Source organism: Fulvia fulva, chromosome 2, assembly GCF_020509005.1.
Source record: "Fulvia fulva chromosome 2, complete sequence".
Lineage (NCBI taxonomy): Eukaryota > Fungi > Ascomycota > Dothideomycetes > Mycosphaerellales > Mycosphaerellaceae > Fulvia > Fulvia fulva.
This window is the reverse complement of record NC_063013.1, coordinates 5,953,516-5,971,175: the sequence shown is the minus strand read 5'-3', so window position 1 is coordinate 5,971,175 and position 17,660 is coordinate 5,953,516. Positions and strand designations below refer to the sequence as shown.

Sequence of the window (17,660 nt, the reverse complement as noted above, 5' to 3'; positions counted from 1 at the left end):
ACATTTGGAGCAATGCGGAAGTGGCGGGAGCGTTTCGTACATGTGGAGAAGGTATGTGCTAGAGTATGCGGTTGCGATCGTACATCAGCATGTGGGCGGCCGGAAAGGGACAGAACGGGGTAAGGACAGCATGATACCCATGGGGGAGTTGGCATCAAAAGCCATCGAGCGGATCAGTAGACTTAGACAGTATCATCAGTCCTCACTTTTGTCATCGCTTTCATCTTCACGCCGTCGCGAGTATCTGAGCCCTTGTTGCGGCCATTGGTAGCGTGGCATATCTCGTTGTGTGTCCTACGACTTGGATTTCTCCTTCCACTCCCCCTTCCTCGCCCTATCGCATACCTTTTGCAGCGGTTGCCCACACCAGTCAAAGTCGTCGATGGTCAGATAGATCTGCGCACTCAATCTGATCCAGAACTTGCCATTGTGAATGAGGATGGCGAGGAAAGTATTGTGTTCGTCCACGAGCACTTTCGAGATCCACCTGTGATACACAGTTAGCAAGTAGTCGCAATCATACCGATTTGAGCACCGGACATACTGTGCAACCTTGACCGCCGTACCATAGTCACCGCCGCTCATCTCGGAATACGACAGCGGCAGTTCCACATTCGCAAAACTGCACTTCGTAAGACTGCGCTCAGCGTTATCCATAACCTCCGTCGCCAGGCTACTCGACACCTTCTCACCACCCTCCCTTGCCAGCTCCTGACAGTACGCGAAGATCGCCTCCTCGCCTTTCCACTCCTTCCACGTAACCTTACTCCTCCACTTCAACGCCGCAGGCACGCAAAGATACGGCGAACTGTCCAGCGTTCCCACAAACTCGAAATTGTTCACAAACTCGCTCTTCGCACTTGGCGGCAGCGGACTGACTAGACCCCCATCGTCTAGCGGCACGAACCCATGACTCGTCGGCAAACTCGAGCGCATCAAGCGATGGTTCCGCTCGGGGACGTAAAAGACCGCACACGCTCGCGGGACGTGAAGCCATTTGTGGCAATTGCTTACGAAGAAGTCCGGGTCCAGCTCTGTAAGGTCCAGGGGGATGTGACCTACGCTATGGGCCGCATCGATCATGCTCAAGACGCCGTGAGATTTGCAGAGGCGCGTGAGGTCTTCGAAGGGCATGCGGACGCCGGGCATGGAGACGATGGTGTCGAAGACTGCTAGGCGAGGGTTCTTGCCTGCTGATTTGATTGCTTGGACTGTGGCCTCAAACTTGGAGCAGAGGTCTGCGTCGGAGGTTGGGTATGTGTATTCGACTTTTCGGCTTTCGGCGGGGGTAGTCTCGGTGATGTATTCGATGGTCTTGTGGCAGCTGCCATAGATTGTTGCGAGGTAGATGATCACGTCTCCGGGCTGGTAGACTAGATTTCGGAGGACCGTGTTCACGCCGGTACTAGCGTTGGGAACGAAGACAACTCCTTCGACGGGTGCGTGAAGGCATTTAGCAATGGCTGTGCGCGCTTCGTCATTGAGTCGGGGATATTCATAGCGGATGAACCAGTCCGGGCGCTCTTCGTGTTGATCTTGGAAGTGGCGTAGGACGGCTTTGATCTCCAGTGGATACGTCCCGAATGACCCTTCACATCATGAGTATCATAGAGAATGTCTTTAGATGGGCCAATTGGCCTGAAGCATACCGTGATTGAGGTTGACGTAGTCCTTGGCAAACCCGAAGTGCTTCGCTGCATCTCTGCCACATTCGATGCGCTCAATGGCGTCGATTGCTTCAAAGGGGTCATCTGAGAAATTGGTATGTTCCATGATGCGCGCTACCAGGATTTCGCTTTGGAAGAAATGGCTTGTGTGTCTTCTACGCGAGCTATATGTTAGTGGTCCCTCATGAGTCAATGTCGAACGTTGGAATGGTCTGTGAGTCAGGCATCCCGTTGCAGTATCATGTTATAGGGCGTAGTACTACGTACTTGATGCAGGTCCAATGTACAAACTCCTTCGCCTCAGGGCCGATTACCACAGTAAAAGCTCGCTTGATGCAGGCGCAGGATAAGATTTGCTAAGCCGACCTGAGATTGGCCGATGTCGGAAACATTATCGGGATTTGGCCAGATGAGCCGACAACAGATCCACTCGATTTCGTGGTGAGCCAGTTCCATGCCCAAAACTAAGGCTTCCAATGTTTGCCCTGCCATAACAGAGCTACTGTATCATGCTTCTCATCCTTACATGGAAGGAACTTCATCTCTCGTTTGCAGAACATCTCCATCCCAACCTTCTGATGGTAGAGAGGCATCGCTTCCATGCCTGTGAGGAAGGCATTCGTTGCAGCAGGATTCCAGAAGAACTGCTGGAGGAAGCCCATGTCGGTGATCAGCATGAAGCCAATGGGTAAGCTGCTTCGCTGTATGGCTTCTCGAACACCTCTAGTTGATGAACGATCCGAAATCAACAACGCCATGACATCCTTCCCTCGCCAGCCCAGCGGTGCGCCTTGACAAGCACCTTCCAATTCGCGAACCATGGCTGGACGCGTGTGCGTTGCTCTACATTGAGCCACAATCTTGATCTCGTGGGGTGCCATCGGCAGGTTCCACTGTCCAAGTAGATCTATGCCAAGATCATTGGCACGCCCGACTCTGTCCAATGCGAATCCATAGTCTTCCAAGGCGCCAGCTGCGTTGTATTCATGGTAGGTGCCTCTGTAGTATGTGGTGTTCTCACTGAGGTTGGTTTGCACAGCATACTTTAAGAATGTGTCAACATCGTGATGATGTTTGGAGCGCCCCTTAGCTGATGCCGCGATGGCATGAATTGCTGAGTCCACGATGCCCTGGCTTGCTTCTGTGTTCAGGCTCCTCGTCCTTGCTGTTCTGATCGTAGCCAGAGGCGCGGGTCTTGTCGTCACGTCCAGCGTCGGCCGGACTGTTTTGACGAGCGTGGCTGGGGGAGGTGGACATGCGGCATATCGGCAGATGTAATGCCGTCGTTGCTGCAAATGACAGCGGGTGTAGTGGCTCAGAGAGGTAGTAGGATTCCGTGAAAGTATGGCTGCACCGGCGTCAAGATATCGTCCGCGAGCGAGGCTCATGCATTGGCGTGAGAGAGGGCGGGTGGGGAGCATGAGCAGTTGCCTGACGCGCTCATGCTGCGACCCTATCGTGAAACACGCGACGCGACTGTGTAAGTGAATGAGCAGAAGAAACAGGCCGGTCATCGCGAACTCCGTTGTGGAGCAACTCGGAGCGCGGGCCGCTGCAGGAACGCGCGAGCTGCCTTGTCTTTCGGCTGCTCTTGCCCAAAGGTCGTCTCATTCACACCACCGGCATGTGACGACGACACATAACGCGCTGAACAGCTACATGTAGCGCATGTGAGCCGTCCTATATCAAGCTCTACACCTGCGTTGATGTTGCCCGTCTGGACACTTACGCTTCGACATCAGCCAAGATGTCTGGCCCAGCAGATAGCCTCACGCAGCTCCAAGACTGCATGGACACGGTAGGTTTCTTGATGATGCGCGTTATGGTACCGTGCTGACATTCTGGTAGATGCTGACCATGATGTACGCCAACTTGAAGTACATTCAGGACAAAGCGCCGTACAGCGAGATCGAGCGTCAGCCTAGCCAGGCACCACAGAGCGCGATCACCAACGGCGAGACTGCTACCAATGGCGATGGTGCGGCGGCGGCACAGAACGGCAACAATGAGGCAGGCACGCCAGTTCCCGAGGCGCCAGACAAATTCAAGCACGAGCTGGAAGACCGAGCCAAGGATCTAGTCCTGCAGCAGAAGGCCATGGAGTACATAATTGAGAGGCTGCCTGGATTGGGAAACAGCGAGGCTGAGCAAGAGAAACGGATGCGGGAGCTGGAGTCAGAGCTACGTCAAGTTGAAGAAGAGCGCGCGCGGAAAGAGGTTGAGAAAGAGGCTATGGTGGACCTTTTGGGAGAAGCCATCGGTAACGTAAAGAGAATACCGTGATGAGGCTTGCCAATGATGCTGCGTGCATGGTTCAGGGCACCGCACATCGCGACTTGGACACTGGAACGCAGATCGAATGTGTGGCATGACTTGAACCGACGAGTGGGGAGCGATGCGATCATGGTAACACAAGATTGCGCCTGTGGAGCGAACAGCGCCATAAACGTCCTGTGCTGTTCACCGTATCTTAATCGCACAACACAACATCCCGGGGGGTCACGATGCGAAAGTGCAGCGAGGTCGGATCGTCACTGCGTTCACTACCACCATGTAGTCTAACCCTGCCACCTCAGTGTTCCATGCTTTGACTGGCGCAATGAGCAAGCATGACTGCTCATACGGTCACTGCTACCTTCGGAAAGCGGTGTTCACGATCTCCGCTAAGAAAAGTACTTCGAGTGCATATCGCAACATGGCTGCACAAAACATACACATGACGATTGTGGCTGGTACTTCGTGAACCAAGACCGAGAGCTCACCCAAGACTATCCCCTAAAACATTATTCGGGTCCACAAAGACATTTGTTTCAGGCCAGAGAGCTAGATATACCCGCCGGCAGAGCCACTTCACAAAGATCACTATTGGGAATACGGACCGCAAGTACCGAGAACTAGCCTGCCTACTGCAACATCAACATGACCAACCACAGCCATCAGCGAAGTCAGTCGACCATCGACCCACAAGAAGAATCTTCTGCTGCTGCGTCGCTCCGTGCACATCTCCGAAAGTCAGCAAGCGCGCCAACGGTACACAAGGGCAAGTCAAGGCAACGATCCGCATCCTCCACCACAGCCGCAGATTCTGGCATCAGCATCAAGAGCAAGTCAGATCTAACAGCTCGTGACTGGTACTATAAGCAAAGGCCGAAAACACAAGTATATAAGCTGCACGTGGCCAGCTATACTTCTGCGTATACAAGACCGGCAGTGGACCTGATGCGAGAGATACTGGAGGTGCGATATCCGAAGCCACCACCTGGTTCGAAGACAGTTCGGAGACATGGGGCAACGGAGTCAGGGACGGATGACGAAAGCAGACCATTGCTCAGTGCGACCCTACCCCGGCAACGTGGGTGGCTTGATGCAGTGCGTCGTCGTGGTGGGTTGGCTTGGCCGACGCGGTGGAATCTACTCACAAGGCATCCTGAAGAGCACGATGGCCAGGCGGATCGTGATGCGCAGTGAGGTCGACGCGGTGTCCCTTGTTGCTCGAAAAGTCGTTCAACTGCCTGACTGAGTCCGACTCATGTTGCACGCAGTCGTCAGGCTGCATCATATTGGACCGGCATGCAGAGCCAGACTGCAACCCCTCAACCCCTCCATACTCTCCTTCAACTTCTCCCAGCCAGTGCCATCCTCCCAAGCATCCTTTCCCTTTCCAAGAATACCCCTTATGGCAGTCCTAGCTTTGAACTTCCAATCCTTCGCCACTAACTCTCCAGATCCTGCAGCCATGCCCTCCGTCCTCTCCCTCTGACCCAGACTCTCATACGCATCGACCAGTCTCACAGTGGCATCCACGACATTGTTCCACTTCGCCTCGCTATCACTCTCCCAACCCGGCTGACTCGTTACCGCCCTCCAAGCTTTCTCCTCCGCATCGAGAGCTGTTGACGGCTTGTTTCGCCACAATGCAAGTTTGCCGACAATATGCCAGAGTTCGGCGGAACTTGTGATCAGGGGCACCACGGTCTCATCGACGAACTTGACCACCATACGGGTGAGACCTGGTTGAGAGGGGTCGTATGTATCGCTTGTGGCAATGATGTGGTTTACGAGCTTCGTCATGATCTCAATGTCAATGCATTTCTCGCCGTCGGCAGGTCCGCGAATATCGATGATGCGCTTTTGTGCTGAGAGGATGGAAGTCCAATCGGGTTCCGGCCGGATGGAGGCAGCCACGATGAGGACGTTCTCCCAGATACGGAACGAGTCGTGTTTGAGGGAGGCGGCACGTTTGAGGGCTTTCAGAGCCTCGATCCGGATGTTTTGTGCGCGTTCTGCGGCGGTCGTTGTTGACGTGACCGCTTCATCCTCGTCATCCAGCTTGACTGACTCGGTAGGATGTGCTTCATCCTCTGGGTCGGTGTGGAGGAGGGCAGCGGCAAGATTTGACCATGATTCGGCGTCCGTCTCGTCGAGTTGTACGCAACGGGAGAAGGCCTCGACTGCTTTGGAGAACTGTGCGAGTTCCAGAAGAGCGCAGCCTAGTGCAAACCAACTCTGTTGATTCAGCTGGTTGACCTTCAGACTCCGGCTGTAAGCTTCTGCTGCGCGGACCATATTGCCGGCTTGGATGAAGTGCCGTCCGATGGAACGCTGTGCGCGGGCATAACGTTCGTTCGACACTTCCCATGCCTTCTCGTACATCTCAATTGACTGATCGATGTCGCCCAAAATGCAATATAGCCGTGGCGCGTCGAGCGGTGGCGGTTCACGAGCAGGTCCTGTCCACTCCTCCTCGTCACTGATCTCACTTGCTGGTGTGTCCGGACCTTCATTGGTGGCATAGAAGAGCTGCCGTCCCACGATACGCTTGGCTTTATCTTCACGCTCCGTTGCTGCGTGACACAAAGCGGCCTCTGCCCACATCTCGAGTCTCTCATAGATCTCCAGAGCAGATCTCAATCCCCCTAGCTGTACCCAACGAGTCGCAAGCTCTGCCTCGAGCTCCCACCTAGTGGGTGTTGCAAGCTGAAATATGTACCTGATGCGCTCGGCAACAGGGGCACTCTCTGACTCCTTTGCCTTGGGTAGGAAAGATGTCGTTTTCGGCGCAGACACTTCGGTACCCTCCTCCCCTGATGAACCTTCAGTGGCGGTATCGGCGATTACTTGGTCGACTAGTGTCTGCAATTGAAGCAGCCCACGCTCAACTGTCCGCGACCTGTACCCTTCAATCCTGCTTCGTACCAACAGCGCTTGTGTATAGACTTGCCAGTTGGAACTGCCTCCTTCCAGAACGCGAGTTGCGTATGGCAAAGTCTCCTCCCTAGTCAAGCCATCCTCAGGCGACGTGTTCTTGATGGAGGATGCAAGTGACAGTAATATGATGGAATCTAGTGGTTGTAGCTGAGGCTGGTCCGATGGATCTAGCTCTCTCAACGAGGGCGGCAAGTCTTCGCGATCTTTGAACTCGGCAAGTGGCGCCTCGGACGGCTTTTCTGTGAAAGAGATGGATTCCAGCAAAGTATCATCGTTGAGATCCAGGTTGGCAGGTCTCGTGCTCTCCTCGTTACCGTTCTCAGCTGTCGTTTGTGACTGTGCGCCGGCGGTCGTGGCAGACTCTGTGTCAAGATGGCTCTTCGCGAGCACAAGAAGCTGGCTTGTGTCTTTCTGTTGAAACTTCGTCCGCTTTCCCATCAAACCAGTAAGGGCGAACTCAAACTTGCGATCGTTCTTGGCTTGATCAAGGTCAGCTCGTGCAAACTTGTCCAGGCTGTGATGTGTATGGATCGTTGCCCGCTCGAGCAGAAATTCTGCTTCAAGGTTTGCTCGATCGCCACTGTACGTTTTGAAGTCCTCGAGGAGAAGCTCAATGTCGTCGTATATGACATTCTGCAGGGTCGAGGAAACTTCCGACAACAGTCTTTGCTGCAGGAAGGCGACTCTGATCTTCGCCCATCTCGCTGCTTTGACATTCTTCAGTACTGCTGGACATGTCATGACCGCATCAGCAAGACAGAGAAGCTCGATGTGCGGCGTCAATTTGTAAGGAGCAATGCCGTCTACTGTGAGACTGGATAACAGTTGTTGCCTTACTTTTTGCCTACTGTCGTGACCAGAGCCATCGGTCTGGGGCAATACAAGCGCGGATGGCTGGAACTCCAGAGGTGGTCCAGTCACGTTCGCCTGCACGAAGGCTAGTAATGCAGCATATCCTATGCAGAAGAGAATGACCTGTCTTTCTGGCTGTGTCCTGTTTCCACAGAAGGCCCCCAGGCGATGGAATACAAAATCGTTCCAGCTTTTGAAGTCTTCCGGTGTGATAGACGACAATTCTGTGTCATTCTCCTGGCCAAGCAATATACGAGCTTCTTCAGATTCCAGTAATGTCTTGTACTCGCCTTCTTCGAGGTGCTTCAGATGTGTTCCCGCTAGCCGGGCGACTTCGGCGGGCAAACTGGCGCGTAGATACGTCAATAGCGTGTCCGACATATTCAACTAAGCTGTCGTCGAAGTAAGTGTTCTTCAAGTTCACGGTTGTGTTTCTAGTCATCTGCTCAACAATTTTCTGGAGGCAAGAGCTACAGACTCACAGGAAGCCTAATCTCGAAGTGGAAGGCAGTGGGTCTGATACCTCGCGCCTGTCATCCGAGACAGTGCACTTCCTCTTCACACTACATGTACGACATCAACAACAACATTCGCTTGACCCCATGACGACGGTTGCGGCACTGTATGGCAAACATTTCACCAGACATATCTGCTACCTTGACATAGAACGATCAACCCTCCCGCGGAGAAGCACCGCAGTCGATGCGACATCCCAAACCCAAGAAGAGACGGTATCAGCGAGCAGCACTTCCAACAACATAGGGCTGAGTCTATACGCATCTCTGCAGGCCTAAATTTCGCTTTAGCATCGTCCGAGGCTCATTCTGGCCGTCTTGACATTGTTCAGCACGCAGCACAGCCATGAAGCCATTCGCTTGTGACCCTATTCTGAGCCGCGACACCATGCAGCTGTTGGCTCGCTTCTGCAATCCTGCAGCCAGTTCTCACCTCAGCCTCAGGTTTCCACAGGACGGCACTCCTTCTACACCCATCTGGGACCAACTGCAACAAATAGCGGACCGTGTCATCCCATCTGTGCATGGGTTGAAGATGCAGAGACGAACTGCATTGTCAGCTTGTGCAGTCGCGAGGCTAAGCATTAGTGATAAGAATTGCCATCTCTTCGATCGCCTTCGCTTTGCTCTTCCTTCAGACACTACAGCATCTCTTAGTGTTTCATTCTCTGTCCTTAATCATTGTTGCAGTACACAGACTCTTCAAGATAGTGCCCGGGTGTTGATCTCAGAATATTTATCATAACTACCGGCATCGATACATACAGCGAGGACACAAGCGATACGCAACTCTAGTCGAGGTCCGGTTACATACCGAAGAAGCGCCATTCTACCCCAAACGAAGACTCTGAAGCACTGTCATTACCACGACATCGTACCTCCTACCATGGCACCGCTTACCCTCGCGCTAAACGTTGCGATCGGCATTCTGATGGTAGGCTCCATCATCGAGCTATCATTCATCAGCAGTATGGTAGGGTGGCTACATCGAAGAGCTGGACGAGACTTCGACATCAATTACAATGGCAGCACATTCCCACTCCACGGCAAGCCTCTTGGCCTATTAGTCGACCAAGGTCACACTAGCAACGGAGCAGCAGGAACAGCTTTCGTCTTGATAGGCATGGGAGGTATCCTTGCACTGTGGCTCCGTAGCCGAGCCACTCGAACAAGCTCCATCCTCAGCAGAATCGGAATGTTCTGGTATTATTTCTGGCTAGCAATGACAGTGCCCTCGATTCTGCTTACACTCGCGGCCTTGATCTATACCCTTGTTCTCACGAACAATCACGACGGCCAGATCATCGACATCGCTATTGCTGCAACACTGGACAACCGCCCTTACCCGAATTATGTCGCCTACCCGCTCGATGAATGGACGCCTGAGAACTGGTTTGGTGCTGTGCTGCAGTTGCCCCTTACACACAATAGCGATGCAGGTACAATCAGAGAACATCTGCGGGTAATGCGAGGCTGGCGCTGGAACCTCATCCCAATGTTCATTATTGGGCTTGCGGTGTGCCTGATCGGAATGGCGGAGGCTTGGTCGAGACGTCGAGACGTATCGTCGAAGATGACGGTGCAAGAGAAGAGGTTATCGGCTTGAGTGAGCTATCTGTTCGTTCCTGCATTCATTCCAACAGCAACGCCGAAACCTATGCGTCAATACCAGGAAGGCTTCAAACCTTTGTCCTGTTGGAAGATGGAGAGATGCTGCAGTAAAGCGTCTGGTCTCGTGGCGACCTTTCATGCTTCCTTCGCTTGAGAGGTGGGCAACGGTAACTGCCAAAGAAAGATCTCGGATGCATGTAAGATTAAGGTGATCGCGTGGCGGCACGTGTAGCATTGAAATATGATGCTGGCCTTTGGCTTCGATAGGCTGGATTCACTTCATTGAGTACCAAATGTGGCTAGCGCCCTTTCTCTTTCACGCGCGCGAACGCCCTCACTATGCGATATTTGCATGTCACCGCATCCCTTACTTCGTGCTTACCTATCCAGTCCTTTCCTAATCGCGACGACCGATTGAACATGGGCATCACGGCCCCAAAGTACGAACCGCTGGCCAATGAAAAAGCGGGCAGTCAGTCTCCAATCGACGACAGACGCTTCTCCACCGAGAACCTAGCATGGCGACACCAACGGACCTCGAAGTTCAACCTCTTCTGGAACACCTTCCTCATCCTCGCCGTTGCCATCATCACTGCTAGCATCGCCCTGATGGCCGCTCGCGTCATCAACATCATCCCCGGCGCCAGTGTTGATCCAGCAAGCGGCATGAACAACTACGTTCACTGGCAAGATTGCGGCAACAGCTCGACAGAAGCTCGCGCAAAAAACTGCAAGTTCGATATCATGCTGACCATGTGGGTGCCTGCCGACTGTCTTGATAAAGACGACACCGACCTGATGGAGGATTACCTGGAGAAGCACAACTTCCTCAACAGAATGTATTGGGACGATCGTCTCACCCACAAGGCGACCGAGAAGGAGATCCGCAAGGGAGACCACGATTATATGTACATCGAGAACGAGTTTCATTGGACGCATTGCCAGTACCTTTGGCAAAGGCAGATGGGCTCGTGGATCGATAGACGGCCTGTCATCAGAGGCATTTGGGCGAAAGAACACACCAAGCACTGTGGCGAGTTGATGCAGAATCACTCTTTGGCGGGAGACCTCACCACGTTGGCCGTGGGGTTCGAGGAGTGTGGAAAGCCACTGTGAATCATTAGCGAGTCAGATCAACATAGCTGCTCTTACCTTCACATTACTTCGCTTCATGTATGAAACTTTCTCGTGCATGTCTTATAGGCTGTGTCTCGCACGTGATGTCTTGAATGAGATGTCCTGTCTCGGTACGTTGTATGTCTCGGCTGATCGACCGAATGGGGATCACGACTTGTCACGAAAAGATGAACTCAAGGCGCCGGTGTTTTACAAGATCGGGAACACTGCTCCGGTGGTTGTGATATATTAGCAACATCGCTATACAAAGCGCGCGGTCTAGAAGACAGCCTTGTGTAAGTTTGTTCGAAGGTCAGTCCGTGCAATTACGGAATCAGTGCAGGTCAAGGTTTATGCTTATACGGCGACCGTTAGCGACTTCTATGTAACAACTCGAAATAGAAACAGTAGCGCCGGTTACGTTCTGGTACTTTGCCTTATCTATAATACGCAAAGTTCTACTAACGTAAAGCACTAGTGAGCTGGGAATTTTGTCTTAGTACGACCAACTTCTTAATTATCCTACTATGTCTTAATAACATAATATATAATTGTCTAATAAAGAAGGCAGAATTGCTCTTACCCTCTCTGCCTATCGTCAGGGCTAATTTCCGAGTCTCCTACGCGTAGCTATAGTATATTACGTATCTTGTTCGACGCTAACTAGCCGGTACTACGGAATTACTCCTCGCGTCGATACTCGCCCTATCTAGTATAAGCTTACGTTAACCGAAGAATAGACGATTGTTCGATATATCCTCGACCTCGATTCGCGAGGATTTGCGCCTACCCTTAGCGAGGTATTAGATATAGCGGACAAGCTACTCGGTAAACGCGACGCGGATCCGGTAGGTAAGAACTAGGTAGAGAGATTTGTTTTACGCTCTACTAAGCTTAAAACGGCCTTTAACCGAGCGAAGGACCGTTAGAGAATACTCTAGGAAGATCTAGAAGTTATAAGCGCCTAGTTTAAGCTTATATAAGAGACAATTACTAAGTATAGCGTAAATAACGAGGATATCTATAACTTCGATAAGACGGACTTTTAGATACGCGTAATTAGCTCTATAAAAGTCGTTACTAGCTAAAACGACGCTCTTGCCCTACGGCTACTTAGCCTAGTAATAGAGAGTAGGTTATAGTCATTTAGAGTATCTATACCGCTAGCTACTCGACCCTACTCTTTATTATCTATAAAGGGAGCGTCTATGTTTTAGTATAGTATAAAGAGGTAGATATACCGCGAAATTAGAAGCTAACGGTCTCCAAGAATAGATAGACGAATAAAGTACTTAGCCTCGAGTAGTTAAAGCACTTTAACGCGTATATAGAGACGCGTTCTATAGGTAGCTATAGGTTACTTATTTTAGACGGCTATAAGAGCTATTTGAACTAGGGTTTTAAGGACTACTATCTAGACTATAAGATCCTTACGCTCTATATACCGGCATAACACGATAATAAATAAAGGGGCGATAGCGTCGTAAAAGTAAAGAGCGCCTTCGAAGGGCGGCGAATAAAGGGGGACGCGTAGAGCGACGACGCGCCCGGGAGAAACGGGATACGGAGACTATCTACTATAACGACTATAACAACTAGATAGATAGATAGATTTGTTATTCCCCTATTCTAGGACCCTATTCGGCCTATATAGGTATATATCTATTATTATATATAAAGGGAAACCCGAAAAGTTGAAAACCCTTCCCGCCCCCGACTTCTCCTTATCTAGATTAGCTTTCCCTCTAAACGTACGTAGTCTATATTACTACCCCGTTAGCCCCCGCTCCTAGCCAGTCTCGTCGCGCTACGCCGTGTCCTCTCTTCCTATACTACTCCTACTAGGCGGTACTGTTCTAGCTAGCCCTTCTCTAGTATCTAGTTCGTAATACGCCGTAGGCCCTTAACGTTATTAAGAAGTGCCCTAATCGTCCGGTTCCTCGCCTTTACTATCTACTCCCCCCTTCCTAGCGACTACCTCGGATAGACAAGGAGTACGTACCGTATATTCTAGGAGTAATAGCCGTAGAGGTAGCTAGTATTTATATATTCTAGAACCTCCCTCTATAATAGGTACCCCTAGAGGCCGATGTGTTCGCTTCGTAGTTAGGTTACTATACTACTCTATACCCTCGTAAGGCGGTAGTAGATAAGCTTCGGGGGGTACTTAACCGCGGATTTCGTAGCTAACTATTCCTTAGGTTATCCCGCTAGCTAAGGGCGTCTACTATACCCTATAACCTAGTTGTTCTACCTCTCTTTCTATAGTTACTCTATAAACGACTTCTTACCTTCCTATTATATTCCTAGGTATTCGCCCCTTACCCGGTAGTTCGGCTCGTTTCCGGGTCGAATACCCTTATACGCTAGTACTAAGTCGCGGGCCCTTACGACTATACTAGTAATGACCTTCTATACTAGGTACTATACCGACTTACCTAAGTAGGAGGTCCGTAGTCCCTAGATATATAGGTCGATTGGCGGTATAGCGGTCTCGTACTTAAGTATTCTTATTAGTATCGACTTATATACCCCGGTGACCTTCCTTAGGCATTAGTTTTAGATCTTCGCTAACGGCGCGACGAGTCCCTTTAATAGGTAGGCCCTCTCGCCTAAGGACTACACCTAGCTACTATAGGTAAGGACTGGCCGTATAATAGCCGTATATAGAAGTCGTAACTACCGAAAGTCCGCTCCCTACGTAGATATAGTAAGCCTCTAGTATAATACTATATTCTGTTTAGCTTTCCGTAATATTGCCTATACGTACTTCCTCTACCGTAGCGCCGGGTCTACCTATAGTCCGAGGATCCTAAGCTGATTTACCGGGTTAGTCGTATACCCCTATATCTAGATAGAAGCTTATATATTATAGAACCGTAGCCGGCGCGTAAAGTGTATTAGATTGTACTTTTTTAGGGCAAACCGAGCCCTATACCTCCTAGCCTAGTCCTCGTAGATCTTATACTTCTCTTCTAGTAGCCTATAGTTCTCCTTAGTCGAGCAAGACTACGCTAGGATGTTCGTATCGTCTACGAAGCCGCTCGTAGCGGTGTTCTAGGATTCTAGGGCTAGGAGTAGCTTCGCTATAAAGAAGAGGAACAGGATAGGTACTAGCGTTAAGCCTTACGAATTCTAGTATAGACTACTTAAAATAGGCTTTTATACTAACCGACTAGGATTGACGTATTACGGTTTTAGAGGTAGGACCGTACGGAGTTAATAAGCTACTTAGAGAGTCCTTTCGACCTTAGGATATAGAGTAGCCGCGGGTATAATACGTAGTCGAAGGCTCCTAATATGTCTAGACTAAGTAAGGATACTACCTTGTCCCTATTCCTATACTAGATAGCCTTTACCTAAGAGGTAATAAGTTCTATCGCGGATAGTGTCGATCCCTATAGGCGCGTACCTATCTAGGTGTCCGGGAGTAGGGAGTACTCCTCTAGCGCCTCGGAGAGTCTCGTTATAACTAGCTTCTTAAGCGCCTTCCTAAGAGTATTAAGGAGCGTAATTAGGCGGTACGACTTTACCTACGTATAGTCTTCCTTTTACGGCTTACGTAGGACTACTATCGTCGATTATTCAAATGCTATTAGGTAGTAACTATAACAACTATAAGCTACTAACTAGAAGAACTAGTATATAAAATACGGTATAGATACGGTCGAATATACCGCGATTATATACGAAATTATAGCTACCCTCGCGAGCGCTAATCTACTCTATAAACGCGCGATCCGTAGCCTCCTCGAGAGCTTAGCTAAAGTAATCTAGGAGCTACTACGGGCGACGAAGGCGCTAGCGCTAGTAAAGGAAGTAACGAACGCGGACCTCCTACGGGAGATCTAGGCGCTAGGAAGAGCTAGGCCGGCGATATATACCTAAGCGGCTATAGTAGCCGTAGAGTAACTAACGTACCGCGTTAGGCTAGTTTAGCGCGAGGTTACGATATATATAGACAACCCTAAAGAAAGAGAGCGGGTAGCGGTACTATTATACTAACGCCTCGTAGAGTAGGCGCGCTAGGCTAGTAAATAAGACATTATTATAGCCTAGAAGCTAAAGAGTAGAGACGTACGCTATACGCTCGTAACTATAGCGGGGAGACCGACGCTACTATAGAGCGTAGCCGGTCGACGACGAGAATTACCTATACGTATTATCGGCTACGAACCTCTCGTCTTACTACGAGAGAGCTAAGTATTCTTACGCTAGAGCGTCGTAGGCGCGACGGGCGCGTAACGTAGGCGAAGCCGCGGCGAATAGAGGACTACTAGTAAAACGGGTATAAAAACTATCCGACGAGCGTATACTCGTGTCGGGAGCGAGTCCCTCTTCTTTCTACGTATAAGAAGGGCGCGGAACCGTAGCCTATACGCTCGATAGGACACCTCTAGTATAAGTATAGAATTTTCACCTCTAGAGACCGTAAAATGAGCGGGCCGAGCGACGAATATTAGACGAGCGGACTATAGAACAACAACTAAGCGGACTATATAACGGCGTCGAGCGGACTACGAAATAATCTAGTATTTACTAGCGGGCAATACGGTAGGTAGGTAGACACGCGACGAAGCCTATAAGGGCCTATTAAGTATCTAGTATAGAACCGAGGGTTTTACCTAAGGTACTACCTATTCCGCTATATAACGTACCTAGTCTAATATAGTAGATTACGACGAGGAAAAGACGATAGCCTAAGTAAGGAAACGACGGCTATTAGGACGGGGAAAAGATGAATAATACGAGTAGATTACTTCTATAATCGGGGAGGATCGAGGGTAGGGTAATAAGAAACTTTATATTAGTTAGTAAGTAGAAACGTAAGGAGTACGCTACCCGGCGTAGTGTATGCCCCGAGCAAACCTACGAGGTATAGACGGCCACTTTCTAGAGATAGGCTACGGTAACGCGAAGGGCGTCAAAACCTAGGGCGTAGTATATACTAGTAGCGACGGCTAATACTATTTATATAGCCCGAGAGGATAGATACGTATATCGGTCAATAGAGAGCACTAAAGGGCTTAGGCCTATAGAGGTGGATATTAGCTTAAGGAGTAAATAGGGAGGGAGGGCGTAGAGGGAAGCTTTTACTCCGGGCTAACCTCTCGAAACTAGGCTATACGGTAGTACTAGATAAGTAGGAAAGCGCGGTTAAGACTTGTTACCTTATCTCGTAGCTAATACGATTCCTTCCTTATTAAACGACGCTAGGGGTGAAGGCGATAGAGGAGCTAGTAAGCGAACTACGCCGTAACTAGAAGAAGGTACGCTAGGACGATATAAGAGGCTTCCTAATAGCGAACCTACTATAGTATAGAGAACTCGAGACGACAGCTTAGCTATATCAAGTAGCGGAACAGATTACCTCGGTTATATAGTAAGTAGCGTAACAATATACGCCGTTACTCCGGCCCTTAACGTAGTAGAAGGCCTTCTAGACCCCTAAATACTCTACGAAGGTAAAGGAGGCTAGAAGGGCAAGGCGATAGTAGACGGAGGAACATACCTAAGAGACGTAGGAGCAATACTGTCGCGCGATATAAGAGAAGAAGGCATAGATAAGACGCGATAAGCTATAGGACTAGAGAGCGACGATCGGGCTCGTTATAGAAAACCCGGAATAGATATAGAGACTAGCTAAATAGGTACGACTACCTAAAGAGTAACGAACCCCTTACTTCCCTCTAATCGTAGACCGCGAAGGGATTGCCTAGACTACGCCTAGGGGCAAGGCAAAAGTATAAGCCGACTATTTCTTTTCGACGTAAGTAGAGGCAGACCTTACGGATATCGACCCGAGTATATACCCGGAACCCCTAGATATAGATTAGGCAGTTAGCTCTAATATAGTAATAGGAGTTATAAGTAAGCTAAAAGAACGAAAAGCCCTAGGCCTAGATAGGATACTAAACCTACTACTAAAAGAGTATAGAGAAGAGATAGCGCCGAGCCTTATAAACCTATTTACCGCGTACCTACGGCTAGGGTATTACCCGAAGCCGTATAGAGAGTCTATAACAGTAGTACTACGTTAGCTATAGAAGGATAACTATACTTAGCTTAAATCGTATAGGCTAATTGTACTTCTAAATACGATAGGGAAGGTCCTAGAGAAGATAGTAGCCTAGAGACTTACGTAGCTAGCCGAGGATAACTACGTACTCCTAGTAATATAGAAAGGGGGAAGAAGCTAGCGATCGATACTAATAGTAATAGAGCTAATTATAGAGCAAATTCAGACCCTCTAGCACTACGGTAGGAACCGAGCGGCGTCCTTACTATCTCTCGACATCGTAGGGGCCTTTAATAACGTCTTATACTAAAGGCTAATATATATCCTATAACAGAAAGGCATCCCCTAGTAGGTAACGAAGTTCGTCTACTCCTTTCTCTAGGAACGGACGATATACCTAGTCCTAGGGAGGTATACGTCCGACCCGGTAAAGGTAGAGGCTAGAATACCTTAGGGATCTACTCTCTCCCCTATCCTATTTCTAATATTTATGTCTGATCTAATCCCCCTACTCACCTCTCCGTAAATCTTAGTATCGGGATTCGTAGACGATATAAACATTCTAGCCTAGTTAGACTCGATAAAGGAGAACTGTCGCCTCCTTAAAGATAGGTATAAGAAATACGAGGAGTAGGTAAAGAAGTATAGTGCCTAGTTCGCCCCTAAAAAGTA

General features: G+C 49.8%; 6 protein-coding genes across 6 annotated transcripts; 3 read left to right on the top strand and 3 right to left on the bottom strand.

Annotated features, from left to right (window-relative positions):
* Nucleotides 1-294: 294 nt before the first annotated feature.
* On the bottom strand, nt 295-1,773 carry CLAFUR5_03583 (Hercynylcysteine sulfoxide lyase; the record flags this gene model as incomplete). Its single annotated transcript, XM_047902731.1, has 3 exons — nt 295-487; nt 545-1,589; nt 1,650-1,773. The coding sequence occupies 3 exons, from the start codon at nt 1,771-1,773 to the stop codon at nt 295-297; spliced, it is 1,362 nt and encodes a 453-aa protein (XP_047758054.1).
* A 358-nt stretch (nt 1,774-2,131) lies between these two features.
* On the bottom strand, nt 2,132-3,055 carry CLAFUR5_03582 (uncharacterized protein; the record flags this gene model as incomplete). Its single annotated transcript, XM_047902730.1, has 1 exon — nt 2,132-3,055. One exon carries the CDS (start codon nt 3,053-3,055, stop codon nt 2,132-2,134), a length of 924 nt encoding a protein of 307 aa, XP_047758053.1.
* A 359-nt stretch (nt 3,056-3,414) lies between these two features.
* On the top strand, nt 3,415-3,950 carry CLAFUR5_03581 (Mediator of RNA polymerase II transcription subunit 21; the record flags this gene model as incomplete). The annotated part of the gene is made up of 2 exons (XM_047902729.1): nt 3,415-3,465; nt 3,516-3,950. The coding sequence occupies 2 exons, from the start codon at nt 3,415-3,417 to the stop codon at nt 3,948-3,950; spliced, it is 486 nt and encodes a 161-aa protein (XP_047758056.1).
* Nucleotides 3,951-5,222: 1,272 nt separating this feature from the next.
* On the bottom strand, nt 5,223-8,108 carry CLAFUR5_03580 (TPR repeat-containing protein; the record flags this gene model as incomplete). The annotated part of the gene is made up of 1 exon (XM_047902728.1): nt 5,223-8,108. One exon carries the CDS (start codon nt 8,106-8,108, stop codon nt 5,223-5,225), a length of 2,886 nt encoding a protein of 961 aa, XP_047758055.1.
* A 1,020-nt stretch (nt 8,109-9,128) lies between these two features.
* Nucleotides 9,129-9,848, top strand: CLAFUR5_03579 (uncharacterized protein; the record flags this gene model as incomplete). The annotated part of the gene is made up of 1 exon (XM_047902727.1): nt 9,129-9,848. One exon carries the CDS (start codon nt 9,129-9,131, stop codon nt 9,846-9,848), a length of 720 nt encoding a protein of 239 aa, XP_047758516.1.
* A 425-nt stretch (nt 9,849-10,273) lies between these two features.
* On the top strand, nt 10,274-10,969 carry CLAFUR5_03578 (uncharacterized protein; the record flags this gene model as incomplete). The annotated part of the gene is made up of 1 exon (XM_047902726.1): nt 10,274-10,969. The coding sequence occupies one exon, from the start codon at nt 10,274-10,276 to the stop codon at nt 10,967-10,969; it is 696 nt and encodes a 231-aa protein (XP_047758517.1).
* Nucleotides 10,970-17,660: the final 6,691 nt, after the last annotated feature.